This window comes from Cryptotermes secundus, unplaced genomic scaffold, assembly GCF_002891405.2.
Source record: "Cryptotermes secundus unplaced genomic scaffold, Csec_1.0 scaffold1250, whole genome shotgun sequence".
Lineage (NCBI taxonomy): Eukaryota > Metazoa > Arthropoda > Insecta > Blattodea > Kalotermitidae > Cryptotermes > Cryptotermes secundus.
In genome coordinates, this window is record NW_019731591.1 from 134,179 (window position 1) to 149,044 (window position 14,866).

The window sequence follows — 14,866 nt, forward strand, 5'->3', positions numbered from 1 at the left end:
AACAATCTTCTGGCACAATAAGAGAAATGCTGAAAGCATGGGAAACTGTTGCATTGTACATTGAGAAGCATTACCCTAATAAGGCAGTAGCTATGCACGCTACAAACCTATTTAATGACAATGCTGTGTCGCATTTTCATCAAATTTTGAAGCAAAAACAAATGTCTCTAGACAGCTTTCTAGTAAACAAGAATTAGATATGTATCATAAATAACAAACCAATTATTTCGATTTTTTGTTTTCTACAAATCGAATTTGCATTCCAGGTTGGTTCATTCTGCATAGAAGAAAAGATGAAGATGATTCACGCTCCTTAACAATGTATATATAATTTTCTTTGAATAAACGTTATACATAAAATTTTGGGGGTATTTTTTCTGCATGGAACGCATTATCGTATTTTACATTAATTTATATGGGAAAAATTGTTTCGCTTAACGAGTGTTTTGCATTACGAGTAAGATTCTGGAACGAATTATACTCGTTAAGCGAGGTTCCACTGTATTAAAAAGTGATCAGCTCATTTAGCACAACTGTCTTTAACAATACAAAGACAATACCTTTGAAACAAGACTCACCACTTCCAATACTACTAGAAAAATTCTAAAATACAAAATTTCATGATAATAATGTAATAACTGTACAGTATTCTATTAACACCACAAGACTGCTATTGATTTGGCCATGAAAAATTATAAAAAACCAATAAAGAATAGCAGCATTAGAATTCACCAAACACTGAACACAGTTACACATCCAAAAGACAAGCATAAATTTCCTTGCAATATTTTTTAATTAACATCTAAATCAATAATGCCTTAGAACTGTTTGACTGTATCTTATTAATTCAAATTTTATCAGTGATTTATCTTACTTAAACATATTAGATGAGGACTTCATGGCATTCTAAATTTAAATTGTGAATTTCTGGGCTGTGACACCACTTTACCAGAATATGCTGGCAGCAGATTCCCCTACAAAACTGGCAACCACCTCTGAGACTACATGGTGTCAAAACTGAGATCGCAATTTAAAGAAATTATCTGAATATAGCCAAATATAATTTATCTGCTCTTCATAAACATTAAGTTTATATCTCTAATTAAGTTAAGATGCAGGACAAAAATATTGCTTCTATGCAAATGCAATGCTGCCATTTACAATGTTGCCCTTGGGGTCCACCCAGCACACTACAGCAGTCCCTCATTATATTTATTTTAGTCCATGATCAAAATAAGAATATCTGCAGAAGCACTGGCTACTAATAAAACAAGCCTACAACTGTTCAAAACACCCAATTTATATATTTCAAAATTAGAAGCTATCACCAATGTGTAACATAAATGTTGTATGTTACAAACTGCACAATTTTTCTTATCGATACTAAAATTTATAAGCTATTTCAGCACTGAACACTCTCTTCAACAAATTTCCTACAGATAATAATGGCAAATGCTGAATTTTCAGGGCTGGTTTCAAATTCAGTGATATTCATCACCCCATTTATCATGGTCTGATTGTGAAATCTACCCCAAATTAAAATACTGTTACATTTACATCGTAGAGAATTCAATAATTCTCTCATTTTCGGCAAGAAAACATCAAAACTGAAGAGCACAACACATAAATAACTATTGCCGACTTACATGCATATTGCACATTTTTTCCTTTTGTTCTCAGAAAATGACATGCCTCAAATCACATTGAGGAAAATACGTAGGTCGTACAGAAAGTCATGAGCAACTTTTTTTGAATGCAAACTGGGAACAGCAGACAAAAGAGAGTATGGTGGTAGGTGGAACCAGCTGTTGCGTTAACCTTGAGTGTCTTGTGACGTCAATAGCTTACATCACATGACCAGTATCACTCATAACAAAATGGCCAACAACCATATGTCGTTTCGCCAGCGTGCTGTCATCGAATTTCGAAAGAGGAAATCCCTGCTGCAGAAATTCACCAGAGACATCAGCATGCTTATGGAAGTGTGTGCATGGGTGCGAGCAGTATTCGAAGATGGGTGAAACATCTTAAAGATGGGAACACCAGCATCGAAGAGAGCCTCTGAGCAGTCGTCCTCGAACAGCCTCAACTGAACACAACAAGGAAAGAGTGGATGGGATCATTCGAGATGACAGGCGTGTGACTGTGGACACAATAGCCCAAAAACTTGGAATAGGGCACAGTGCAGTACAGGAGATGATTGAAAGCTTGGGCTATAGGAAAGTTTGTGCTCGTTGCTTGTAGGGTCCCACGGTTATTGACCGAAGACCACAAAGGTCAGCGAAAAGCCATCACTTCAGAACTGCTGCAGAGATATCGACACGAAGGCAATAATTTTTTTGCTCTATATTGTGACAGGTGACGAAAGCTGGTTTCACCATTTCGAGCCTGAAACGAAACGGCAGAGTATGGAATGGCACCACTTGCATTCTCCATCAAAAAAGAAGGCAAAGACAGTGCCATTAGCTGCAAAGGTGATGGGCACAGTCTTCTGGGATGCAGTGGGGTTTATTCTGGCCAAATTCCTGGAACCTGGGTAAACCATCAATGCTCGTTATATCCAGACGCTGCACAAGCTCCATCGTGCATTGCGCGATAAACCTCCAGGATGAAACATCATCATCCTGCATGACAACGCTCACCTCCATGCCGCTCGCCTCACATTGGAAGCAATTGCAAAGATGGGGTGGGAAGTTCTTCCACACACATCCTATGGCCCTGATCTGGCACCCTCCACCTACCATCTTTTCAAATTTGTGAAGGATCAGCTGACTGGACAACATTTTGAGACAAGGGAGGCAATTCAGAAAGCTGTACATCAGTGTCTTCGGATGGATGGAACAGAATTTTACAGAAGGGGAATTCTCAAACTCCCAGAACACTGGGACAAATGCGTACAAAGAAGTGGCGATTATGTGGAAGAATAAAGAAAGGTCTGTAGATTGAGGTGGTGTATTTGGTTTGTCAATAATAAAGCATGTTACTTTACAAAAAACTGTTGCTCATGACTTTCAGTACGACCCTCGTAGTACTGTGACATGTCCAACTGTTGTTGAGCAACGGGATGTGGAACGAGTTACCATGAGGACAGACTCTTGATAACCAGTCAGGTGCCAAGTTATGCAACAGTATAACGTGTTTGGGCTACTGTGGACGCTGCCGTTTGGATTGTTAACTGGTTTTACTAACAACCTACAAGTTGTAACTACAATTAATTATAACACTGTTGTAGGTTTACACAATTTACAAACCCTACACATTAATCTCTTCAAGCTATCTTCAGTAGTCTTCACTTATTTATGGTATAACATGGGAGTTATACAAGCATCACTGAATTACACACTCCCAATACACAATGCCTTCTCAGTTATCACCACTATCACTAATTATCACACATAAAATCTTCTAATCATGCATTCAGTTCTTCCTGTGGCTGACCGACTTCTGTTCTGCAGAATACTGGAGAATACTACCTGCTCCTTAGTTATTCCAGTTTCTCTTACAAACCCTCAATTGGACAGGCGGAAAACACGGCTTCCTTCAGTGTTGCATGACGCTGTGTTCACAAAGGCGTTGCTTGGCAATGCTGCCAAGAGTTGTTTACTGCTGCTTAGCAACCAGGGCAGTTTGGCTCGGCTCAGCATGGCACAGCGAAATGCCGCTTTCCTTACTGTTGCGCAACCTCGTTCCACTGCTGCATAACTTGGCAACTGATCGGTTATCAAGAGTCTGTCCTCATGGTAACTCATTTCACATCCTGTTGCCCAACAACGGTTTGACATGTCACAGTATCAACAAAATTAATTTATATAAAGTCACCGAATGTGACACTGGAAGAATTTATTTATTGTGAAAATATGAGGTCATAATTATTTCATGAGCTATTGTAATATATACCTACATTTAAAGAGAAAATTTTTTTTTTCAACAAACGCTGTGTTCCAGCATTCTAAATATTCTTCAAATGAAAGCAAATTAATGACACTTCTGATTTTATGGAAACAGATGATTTGTGATTCATCATTTTAAATAACTGTATTTACTGGTTAACATCACTTACAAATTGGCTAATATTATGTGATTTATACCAAATCAATGAAAATTTATGACCAGTACATAGTTTGCAGGCAAGCATGAGTAACTGTCAAACTCAGGAACTAGAGCCAACATAGCAAACAACCTAATATGAGATTTAAGCATTTCACTAACCATATTTCTAATATAAGGTGTTAAGATTGTGGCATAGTCGAACGAGACACTCACTGCTGTACGATTCAATGTTGAAAATTAATTATTTTACATTTAGTAAAATAAGCATAATAAAATATCCAAGTATGTTCAAAAGTAACGAATGACTTTAGCTTTAATAAGATCGGCTGAAGTAATAAAATATATTTACATTCATAATATTATTATTCTGGAACTTATCTCTAATGCAAACTGTACATTTAGTGTTCAATTATTTGACAACCATGAATAACATATATTATAAATTATTAATTAAATATATTCATGTACATTAAAACAGATCATTATTTCCAATGCCAGTAAAAAGTAGAATATTATGTTTATATAGATATGACTCATATTTTACTGGCACATATGGGAAATACAATTAATACCACATACCTGACACCGACTATTAAAATCAGATGAAATGTTTCTTTCTGACATACAACTCAACTGTCATAATGGAAATATAAATATAGTAAATTTGTATAATCCATTAATGAATATCAATTTCTGACAGTACAAATGTCAAATATGCAACACCATAAAATAAATAAGAAAAAGGAAATGACTTGTAAATGTAAAAGGTTTGAGGTTTTCCTGGTGGTGAAGATTCACATTATGATGTTACAGGTTCTGATACTTTGTCCTCTGGTCAGTGGGTAAAAATATTAAGGATGTATTTCTTCCATCTTCAGGACAGAAGATTCTCCAAAATGATACCCACCTACCTGATAACAGACAGAAACCTTGAAGACTGTAAATGCATGTTTATGTGCATACCTTGTTAACAAATTAAAAGTCACAATCACAAAACAAACTGATCCATAGGGAAATCAGAGCTTGTCTTCAATTTTAGAATCAGCAATGTGAGGAATTCAGTTTGCTACCCATAAAAGTAATAAGGATAAGAAGAAAACACATGAAAATTGAATCTCACTGCAAACATCTCACATTCAATGACTGAGATTACAGACTTCAGTCACCTTAACAAATTTATTTTGTCTTGCTACAGTTGTGCTTCAAGATTCAATGTTACAATACAGACAAGTGTTTATCAGAAACTCTATACTTCTACACTTCAAGGGAAGTTGTAGGAGTGAATTTAAGATATGGATTTCAATTCATTACATGTTTATAAAAAAGTAAATTGAACACCTCAGTATGCAATAATAATCAAATTCAAAGTCTGAACTGCATTTAATAAACTATACATAAAACAAAATGCAACATAAATTTCAGGTACTTCATTATATAGAGAAAACAGTATGATCTGCTAAAAATATCATATTATCATGTTGCAATAACATGACCTAAAGTTAACTTACCTCAGTCTTTTATAATCTTCAAAAATATATACATTTAGGTTTTGTTCATACATTTTATTCAACTGTAAAATATTCATTTAGTGAGAGTTTATAGGAATATCAGTAATCAGGTTATAGTGCAATGCAAGGATCACTCCAGGAGATGTAAACAGTGTAAATTTGTGGTTACTTCTGCAGTCAGGTTACACTGCAAAGCAAAGACCGCTGCAAGAGACAAAATATTGTACACCTGTAGCTACTTGAGAAGTAACATTATATTGCTATGCAAGGGTTGATCCAAGAGAAAGTGTAAGGGCGGTCACACAGCAACATCGTCAAACAAGCATCGAGACATGAGACAAAAGACGCAGTCTTGCTTCATTTGTGATTGGTCAGCATCATTACTCAGACTAGTGTGCGGCGGTTTTCATAATCTCATTCGCTTCAACTGTGCTCCTTTCGTTGCATCATGTTGCAGACATCGAGCCTGACTGTTACATGTGTTGACACATGCCAGTGTGTGGCCTACCTAATGGTACAGCCATTTTCTGGTGGTAAGGCAGAGCCTTGATATGTCAAGGTTTGCAAAGCAGAAGTTGTAAAATACACATTAGCAACATTGCATATAATCATATTTAAAAGACTGATGACTGCTCTATAAGGGCTAGCATGGCCCACCCATTAATTATTCAGTCAACAGCATAGTTTCACTAAACACCTGTCTGATTTTTTCACATGCTACACATGCAATATGAAAATGCAGACTGCACTAACCCCAACCACAAACTGGAAAGTTCCCGCGTCAGAGTACATAAGTAGTCAACTACACGAAACAGTACTAAGATAGAACTGTAAAAGCCATGAACTACATGCCTGTGTGTGCACTCTGTAAGATTCTTATTCAGACTGTTCCATAGAACGAAGGAAAACTTGATCTTCTAGTATGAACTTGAACAAGAAAAAGTAGGTAGAAAAATTGAAAAAATAAAGAACGAAAAACTTGGTATAGTACAAACTTATGTTTCAGTACAAGCTCAAATTTGTACATCTACCATGTGAACTGGGATAGTTCAATCAGTACAACTGGATGAACAACCAATGTTTGACTCCCAGTATGGGGCAAGGGATTTTTCTCTTTTCAACAGCATGGAGCCCATTCAGCCTCCTATCCAGGATCTCTACACACCTTCAGGGGGGGGGGGGAGCAGCCAGGACATGAAGCTGACTGCTCACCTCTATCTAGTGTCGAGGTCAAGAATGCTGGAGCTATACCTTGAATCCATCAGATGTCTTCATGGCACAACATTTAATTGATTTGGCACAGGTACAACTTTACTTTTACAGTCTATTTATTTGAACCACTTCATCACTGGAAAGTTAATTTAAAAATTAGTTTGAAATCCCTTGCAATATTCTGGCTGAATAAACATGAACATCTTTACTCCTCATAGTCTTGTTCATAAAATATATTTCATAACAGAACGTTCCCGCCTGACCGGATGATACAGTTAAAACTCATATTGAAGAAACTTCTTTTGAAGGATTTCCCACACAGAATTTTATAAGAGTTTAAAACTGAAAAACAAATGTGAAAAAAGAAAGTAATGTTGTGTGGACAAAAAGAGATGTGGATAAACAGAAAAAAATCTAATGCATAAACAAACAGATCGCAGATAAACTGTCCTCATGAGTTGTTCCACATGCTGATATAAAAACAAGAGACGTCTTAAAATGCTTTTGCATGATTCAGCATATTTTACATATTCAATTTATATAAAAATTAAGTTGGATTTTATGCACTCAACAGTACGAGTACAATATTCTGGGATGTAATGTTGTGAAGTCCAGGAGTTCACAGACATTCTGAAAGGACATAGCTTCCATCTTGAGGATGAAAAGTAGGCCAAGCAAGAAGCAGGTGGCAAGCAAAGTGCTTAGTTTGCTGCCTACCTGCTTGGATTATTCTTCAACTCTGAAGATGAAGACACTATGTTCCTCTGAACTTATACTGAAGGGCAGAGCTTGCTGCATACTTCATGTTGGTTTCTTGGTTAGCTTCAACCCTGAACATGGATATGCCACATTCCTCTAAAACATCATCTGACTTCCAACAGACTACATGGCGTTTTTCCCAAATGATAAAACTCATCATTGCTGTGAGTACCTCCAATCCCTGAAATATATTTCTCTTCCTACCTTATATCCCAGCACAAGTCCTTTGTATTCTTCAAATGCCAATAATGCACATATTTAAAAAAAAAAAAAATTCTTTATTTGAAACTGGCAGATGAATAAACAGCATAAGAATATATTATTTATTTATGATATTAAATTGTAGACCTTGTTTGGAGTATTTTATATAATATTTTACTACAGTGCTGGAAACAAATATTGGATATTTTGTTCACATTGCAAACTTTCACAATTAGCTTAGCTACCAAGTGATAAAACTGTATCACATTATCTCTTCTCTTGATACTCCAGACTTCTCCATGAAAGAGTTCATAATGTGAAGGAAATATGTGATTTCTTTTTAACATTACTACGTATCTCATTTTGGTTCCTGAGCTTTTGTATACCAGATTTTCCATTGCACAATTATGCAACTTAGTACTGTGCAATATTATACCTTTCTGCAGAGCTTCAATTTATTTGCATACAATTACTCAACACTGGTCAGATTCAATTTTATTAATTCTGTCAAATCGGTCACGAAATTTATAAAATTTCTTGTCAAAAGAAACAGGATGGCACAATGAAAATTAGAAGTATGAAAACTAAAAGAAAGATAAGCTAAAAAGAAAAATGTTCAGTATGTGGTGAAAGAGAAGATGCCATGCACATCATTTTAAAGATGTGACGAAACCTACAGCTGGAGAAAGAAGGCTCCATGCTGGAAACAGAGGATGTTTCACAAAGCAACAGTTTTAAAGACAACTGTAAACTGTAGTAAAAGAAAATGTCTTAGAGTCTAGGTGATTAATGGCTCAAAAGTCAGACATTAGTAGAAAGATATGCTATGAAAATGGATTTTCTATTTGAAAATAATAATTACACAATGTAAGGGATCAGACACACTTGTTACAGCATATCTGAATTTATTTAATAATATACTCAGTGACTCAAGACTATGTAACACAAAATGATAATAAATAACGAAATGGAAAGGATATTGAAGGAAGTGGTAGTTATTTAAGGTACTATTCTGACATTTGCTGAGGGATTGAGTAAAACCATGAAACATGCCATCATGAGAGTTGGTGACCCAGCTAAGATTTTAACCACACATCTCTCAAACAAAAGTTACAAGCCACTTTTCTCAGTGTAAAGGTTCCATCATACACTATGTACTGTGTATACTCGTACAGGGCCCCAAGCTTGTCTTAATCAGGTGCTTCCGGAGAGGCAACTTTGTGAATCACAATATTACAGATCCACGGTTCATTTATAAACAATATATAAGCCACATAATTATGATACTTAATTCTGCTAGTGTGAAATGATTGATGTGCAACAATGATGACCTTTAAACCTAGCCTTCAACTGATATTAACAAGAAAGTGGTATGGGAAGAAAAGCCCACCCACAAGATTAGTCTTGGGTGTATACTAACAAAAAGTTACTATTGAAAGGAAAGGTCATCGTAGAAATTCGCTAAGTAACTTCCGATGAGCTGTTTACTAAACAAGCAATGAGAAAAAAGAAAATTACTATATACAAAAGATGCATACATACTTAAGCTACTTCTCAATGTAATCACCTCCGGAATTGAGGCATCTGTCATGTTGGGGAATAAGTTTTTGTATGCCTGTGTCAAAGAAGTCTGCCATCTGTGAACTCAGCCACATTTTGTATTGTGAAACACTAAAAAAAAACAGCATAGCGTCATTCAGAACAGTAGTGGAATAATGACAGCCAGTGTAGTGTTCTTCCATGACAACGCACATCCACATACAGCTGCTCACACTCCAGCGTTGCTGGAGCATTTCAACTGGAAGTTGTCTGACCACCCTACTTACAGCCCCATTCTTGCTCCAAGTGACTACCGCCTGTTTACCTACCCGAAGAACTGTTTGTGATTGCTGTGCTTCAGCAACAATGAGGAGTGGCTGAGCTCACAGATGGCAGAATTCTTTGATACAGGCATACAAAAACTTATTCCCTAATACAACAGATGTCTCAATTCTGGAAGTGACTACACTGAAAACTAGCTCAAGTATGTACACATTTTTTGCGTATAATAATTTGTTTCTTCTCATTGCCTGTCTTAACAGCTCACCAGAGGTTACTTTCTGAATATCCCTCATATATCTATATTTGTTCCTGTTGCTCACACTTGGGGCATAGGGCATCTGGAAATGCTTCATTTCATTTCAGTTTCTTAATCTTAGACAGCAGGTAGGACTCAGTGCATCAATGCAAATTAACCATACTACTAGAAAAGAAATGCATAACTGCAAACGATTGTTTCATAAAACAATGTTCCAGCTTTCTCGTTCCGCATTACTTTTTTTATATGCAAGATTTACTTATGGCATCATGACCATGTGTCCATGTTGCAGAAGCCTCATGAACCAAATGGCAGATTCTCGTGAATCTTCGTACCATCAGGTCTCCAGAGGCTATCCATACCTCATACTTTTTAACCTCCTATCATTAATACAAAATGGTGACCACATAAACTTGTGAGATAGGAGTCACATCAATATAGAATCCTGATAATTTGTGTACACAATGCAACTTTTTGCAGAACATATAAGAAAACATGTTGGCTTCATAAAAATCAATGAAGGTATGTTTAGATTCAAGCTTGCAGGCAATATCACAATCTCTCCTTTATTTTAATGGCATTTTAAAATAAAAGAGAGGTTGTCAACAATTTTGGGTTGCATTACAGTTGGAAATAAGTGAATGAGTTAAAAACATGCCAATTATAAGAAACTCTGAAACTGAAATCATGTTGTGAGCTCCAATCTGAAACTAACAGGATAAACCAAGTGGACACCCGATATATCTGTGGACAAAATAAGCCAGCAACAATACAACTGCTTGAATTCATCTCCATGAATATGGTAAGACACATATGCATAAATTCTACCTGTATTTGCCTCTGTTAGTTTCAAATATATTCAGCAACAAATCAATTCAATCCTTTGTGACATATACGCACGTGTGATGTGATCAGTCACCTCGATACATCCTACTAGAAAATAAAGAGGAATATGTTAGATATGACTTGGAACTCCAGTGGAAAATTCCCAGAATGCCTAAATGTACAGAATGGGGCATACACTAATTTTAATTTGGCCACCAAGACTGTTAAGATCTTCTTCAATGTCATGGTTAACATCATTCCTTCTTGAGCATAAATCTACTGTACTAATGCAATGTGTAAAATCCATTATGGATACACTCTTTCCTGATATTTCTGTAATTAATTATGAAATGCCCATAAGTTATTTCTGAACAGTAACAATGTTCTAGCATAAATATGCATGAATCACATCCCCCTTCAGTATAACAAACCTCTAGACTTCACTAATTCTTCTAAATAATTCTATTCTAATAAGGAATCACTTTCTCTACGATCAGTCAATAACAAATATGATTCACGTATCAATATTTTCGGTTTACTGCTATATACAGCACAATTTCTGTAGTGAGTACTTGAAGTCACATGAAAGTTTATGCAGCTGCAGCAGTTGAAAAACATACCAGAAATCAGGATTTCTAACAAAAGATTTTACTTTATTTACGTTTAATGAAAAACCAAAGTGCATTTTATTTAATAACAAAAGAGGCTATGACAACTGTGCCTGTGACTTGAATATACATATGAGCGCACATATATATATTATGAACCTACATCCTGAAGAGTGCCACCTTCATTTTTAATGACAGGCAACTGATTATGTTATTGTAACTATCGAAACTGTTGTGACAGCCATGGAGGATCACATGCATGGCCAACAAGATTCTGCGATTTAAACCCTTTGTACGGTCATCTCGGGGGCCATGAGGAGGGACTAGTCTATATACAAAGAACGGAGAGAAGGACAATGCTTCAGGGAATTTTAGGTGATGTATATATCTGAAACAATCCCCACATTTCTAAGAATGTAAACACTTCCATAATACACTGCCGTGAAATGCACACTCAAGACACACTGAACAGTTTACAATATAGCAAACTCAGATGTGTATTCAAGTCACAGGCTGACATTCTGAACAGTTTTGGCATCATGCTTCATTATTATTAACACTTATTTTTGTACTGTACTTTTTGTACTGAAGTGATATTGAATTCCTTCATCAAGAACCACTATTTCTGGTACATTTTCATCCGACTTCAATACTGCCCTGGCTCCTTAATCTTTTGCAAAGTGGACCCATGTTAATGGGACTTCTCTTAGTAAAAATCAATCAGTTGATAGACTCCACCTGAATATGTAAAACAAACTACCTTAACACAAAACTGGCTGCCGCTCCTTTAGTTTCTTTCAACATAAACGGAGAATTAATAATTTATATGCCTCTGGTTCATAACATAAGAGTTTAAATTCAGAAATTACACGATAAAACATGGCATGTTTTGAACAGTTCATCAAATTTCAGCCTGTTCTGAAATCTGGCTGTTCAAACAATACACAGAGGACCTAAACAGTAATGGAATCACAGCAAATTGTTTAGTCACATCACTTTATCTTACTCTAAAATCAATGTGATAAACTTCAGTGTTCCACAGAATTCTACTCACGAAAAGCAAGATGGGTGCGAGAAGTAAAGGTATCCCTGTAACAGACCGTGCAGGACCATAGGGTTGTAAGATGTTGAGGTTCCCACAGTTTCTAGACAAGATGTTGAGGTTCCCACAGTTTCTAGACAATCAGCTCATAGATGGTGGCAAGGCTGTCAGCCCTACACGCCGCCCGCCCTTTACCCCCAAAAATATTCCGGGTACTCAATTCTGTTAGAGGCTGAGTTGACCCCAGGGCCATATTGCACTTGGAAGGGTTAGGTCAAAAAAGAAAAAAATCCAATGACCTCATCAGGACTTGAACCTGTGACCTTCCGGCTTGTAGCATAATGCCTCAACTAACTATGCTACCATGAAATTAAAAATGCAACAAGAAATGAAATGTTGCCACTGTACAGTGCAAATTTCCCAAAGAAACAACCCCCACCAAAACACATAAACCCAATAACCAGGCATGAAAACTGAAATTCTGTTAGCTTACCTTTGACATCCTCTTTGGCAGAAGGTACTGATGTGGTGGTATCTGGCTGGAACATGTCTAGGTGAGGACAATTCTCCGGAGGTGCACCCAAGCGCAGGTCCACATCTCCTGTGGCAGTCACAGGAGGAATTTCCACGCTGCGAGGCTTGGGAGCCAGGTTTCTTCTCATATAGTTGCGACCTTTTGGTAGCTTCACATCTTTAAACACACTGCCCTTTGATGGAGAAGATTCACCTCTCCGCTTGTTGTCTGTACTGATGACTGGAGGTGGTGGTGGTGATGGAGAATCACCCTCCGGCTCAACGAAGATGTCGTACTTACTAGATACAGGGCGATCATGGTCGTGATGTCTCTTCTCCCCTACCACAGGACTCTTTCTCCATTCTTGCTTAATACTACCATTACTAGAGTTCCCACCCATGCCTGAAGATTCACTGCCAGATTTCCCTGACCCTTTCTTCCTCTCAGAAGATCTGCTTGTACCAAGAGGTAAGGATTTCTTTCTGTGACTTTCTGTTTTAGAGGAAGGAGAGCTACTTTTATTACCAGTTTCAGTATTCTGCTTACTTGTACTACTTTCTTCCTTTGTATCACCTGCTTTTGGTGGAGGACTATCTGTAAGGTCAATCTTTATTATTCTAGGAAGAGCTTTGTTACGTGGTGGCTTTGTGCTACCATTACTGCCACCTTTACTTTGTGTTTTGCGTTGTGATGATGAGGAAGGGGAACTCAAACTCTTACTACCACCACCACCACTACTGGGGTGGGATGGGGAGGAAGGTAAAGGAGAAGGACCTCTCCCAAACATCTTGCCACTTCCCTTACCACCAACTCCACTACTAGTGGCAGAGGACGTCCGGCCTTTGATATTACTATTATTTAAACCATGAACCTTATTACTTATCAAACGAGGGTCTTTCTTACTGATTCCTCGAGTTTCTTTATTTACAGTACCTTTATTGACACAACCAATATTGATTGTGATCTGAGGTTTTGGTTTGGCAGTCTCTAGTTTAACTGGTTCAAAGATTAAATCAGGTTCCTGTATTTCCTCATCTTGTGGCTGTACCATACTATTTTCTGGAACTGCATTAGACTGCAGTTGCCGAGAAGCAAGCCGAGGATCCCTCGATCGTACGCCAGGGGTGACAGCAGTTAGTGCTGGTGTTGGAATTGGACGGCAGCTGGTGCTTGATGATGATGATGTAGCTGAAGTCTTCAGCCCTGTTGCTCCTGTTGATTTCGTCTCAATCTTCATCTTGCTGCTACCTGAAGCACTGCCACTACCTCTTGCAGCAGGTCCTGCAGGAGCACCAGCTGCTTCAGGAACAGTTACTGTTACTGTCCCAGAATTCTGAAAATACAAAATGATTGTGTACTGTTACATCATCACTGGGGAAATTACATTAAATCCCACTGTTCCCAACAGAAACCTTAAACAGAGACTTCCTTATATATAGTGTCTAAGAACAGGATGATTAGTAAATAATGAAATAGAAAGGATGTGTAAGAACATTACATTTATGGTCAGCTGCAAAGGTACAAACTGCATTTTTCACAGACATTCCTAATGTACAGTAATCTACCCCACAGGGTTTGTCAGATGAAGCATACAGCTTCAAGAGTGAAGACAAATCAGATATAACAGATATACCTCTTAAAAACAAAAACTGCAAAATTCACTTCAGCCTAATATTAATAGGCAGCAACTAACATCAAGTTGACGGTTACACACCCATAAGTGTCCAGAGAGTTTCTTGTGTTCAGTTTATTTATTACTGGTGAATTGTGCACATACAAAAAAGTATATTCTGACTTGTTTCCACAAGTAGTGATGTTACTAGCATATTGTTCACTGCAACTTTTCGGAATGAACAAACGGTGTAAAAGTTCACCCTAGAACTGATTTTTTAACATGATATTTCACAACAATTTTCATTAAAAAGTACTTGATATCAAATGGGATATGTAACACAATTTACTGTAATGTGAAAAAGAGGTTTGAAATTACTGGGGGGGGGGGGCCTCTTCCCAAATTCTCACCTCAAATTGAAAACGTCACTAGTACACATGGCTAATGCAAACAAAAAC

The 14,866-nt window shown here is 37.1% G+C and overlaps 1 protein-coding gene across 4 annotated transcripts in view; it reads right to left on the reverse strand.

The window, feature by feature from the left end:
• LOC111867245 overlaps positions 1 to 14,866 on the reverse strand; it is a 42,967-nt gene that overhangs the window by 23,866 nt on the left and 4,235 nt on the right. For all 4 annotated transcript variants that reach the window (XM_033752607.1, XM_033752605.1, XM_033752606.1 and 1 more), the window contains one exon: positions 12,776 to 14,129. In XM_033752607.1, coding sequence (XP_033608498.1) covers positions 12,776 to 14,129 — 1,354 coding nt within the window. The remainder of the gene's footprint in view (positions 1 to 12,775; positions 14,130 to 14,866) is intronic.